This window comes from Daucus carota, chromosome 3, assembly GCF_001625215.2.
Source record: "Daucus carota subsp. sativus chromosome 3, DH1 v3.0, whole genome shotgun sequence".
In the NCBI taxonomy this organism is placed as follows: Eukaryota; Viridiplantae; Streptophyta; class Magnoliopsida; order Apiales; family Apiaceae; genus Daucus; species Daucus carota.
This window is the reverse complement of record NC_030383.2, coordinates 51,020,651-51,022,075: the sequence shown is the minus strand read 5'-3', so window position 1 is coordinate 51,022,075 and position 1,425 is coordinate 51,020,651. Positions and strand designations below refer to the sequence as shown.

General features: G+C 32.3%; 1 protein-coding gene across 1 annotated transcript; it reads left to right on the top strand.

Annotated features, from left to right (window-relative positions):
- Positions 1-474: 474 nt before the first annotated feature.
- LOC108211375 (brassinosteroid-responsive RING protein 1) lies at positions 475-966 on the top strand. The gene has a single exon (XM_017382957.2). It carries the CDS (start codon positions 475-477, stop codon positions 964-966), a length of 492 nt encoding a protein of 163 aa, XP_017238446.1.
- The last annotated feature ends 459 nt before the right edge of the window (positions 967-1,425 follow it).

Below are 1,425 nucleotides of genomic sequence, written 5' to 3'. Positions count from 1 at the left end.
ATTATATAACAGATTTTCAAACTCATCAATATATTTATAGATTTACACACACATTAGTTATGATTCTTTTTAGATAAATTGTTATTAACTATATTAACTAAAATTAAAATGGTTAAAAATTATTTATATTAAATATTTTAAAATATTATATTAATCCAACAAAATTGATCAAATTATCTAAATTTTCCAGATCACTTATGTAAATTCATTAACTAGCTAAACTTTTTAATATTAAATTTTCGTATTAGAGTTAATAATATATTTGATAGTATGGAAATTACAGTTGTAGACTTGTAGCTTACTCAAACACTACATAAGTAATTATTTTGTGAAACATTTCATGACACATTTCTAATTTCCCTGTACAAAAGCCTCTTCTAGTCAACAGTTCCTATCCATCCATTTATCTTCTTATAAAGGGATCCAACCAGCCAGCAAACACGACCAAAATACTTTTATTACATATCAAAACAAATGGCAGCCATTTCTCAGTTCTTCCATAACCTCTACACTATCTCCATAGTTTTCTTAACCCTTCTTTTCCTTGAACTCCTCATCCTTCTCCGTTCCATCTCCGGCGTCCTGGACTTCTCCGGCAACTCTCCGGTGACAGCGGCCCAATTCTTCAAACTCATCGAAAGAAAGAACCCAGCTAGCCGGTACAAGGCAGGACTCAAAGATGAGGTAAAAGAATGTGCTGTTTGTTTGTCTGTGTTTGAAGAAAGACAGGAGATTAGGAAAGTCAAGCAATGTAATCACACTTTTCACAAACAGTGTCTTGACACGTGGCTACAACAGGATTGTCCGACATGTCCGCTTTGCCGGATTAGTGTGCTGCCGGAGGAGGTTGTGGCTAGGTACAGACGACAGCGGAATAATCAAGAATATTATTACGGGAGTGACGAGGAGATGATGGTGTTGTTGTCGGCATTACATGGTAATTATTTGCGGAGATTAGCTCATTAATTAGTGGTTTAGTAGGTTTGTTAGCATTAGTTTGGGAGAAATGACGTGTATGGTTGTCTTTTTCCCTGCGTATATGCAAAAATCGTGTGCAAGTGTAAGCTGCTAATTAGTTAGCTGTTACATTGTCATAAAAACTTTGTATAATATTAATATTAATATATATAATAATTAAGCAGCTCGACCAACATTAAAATTATACTTTTCTTCGAGAATATCGAAATTATAATTATTTTGTTATAGGATAATACAAAATTATAGAATTGAGTATGTTTATAAAATAATTAATTTATTCTCTCCGTTTCTCAATAGCGAATTACTTCTCTTTATATTCATATCACGGCCGTTTGAGTGAATTTAAAATAAGTACTTATTGTTGAAATAAAAAATTTAGGTAGAAGTCACAAACAAGTTAAAACTTTACAAGTGTGATTAAAGTGTTTGGTAAAGCCGTGAAACAAA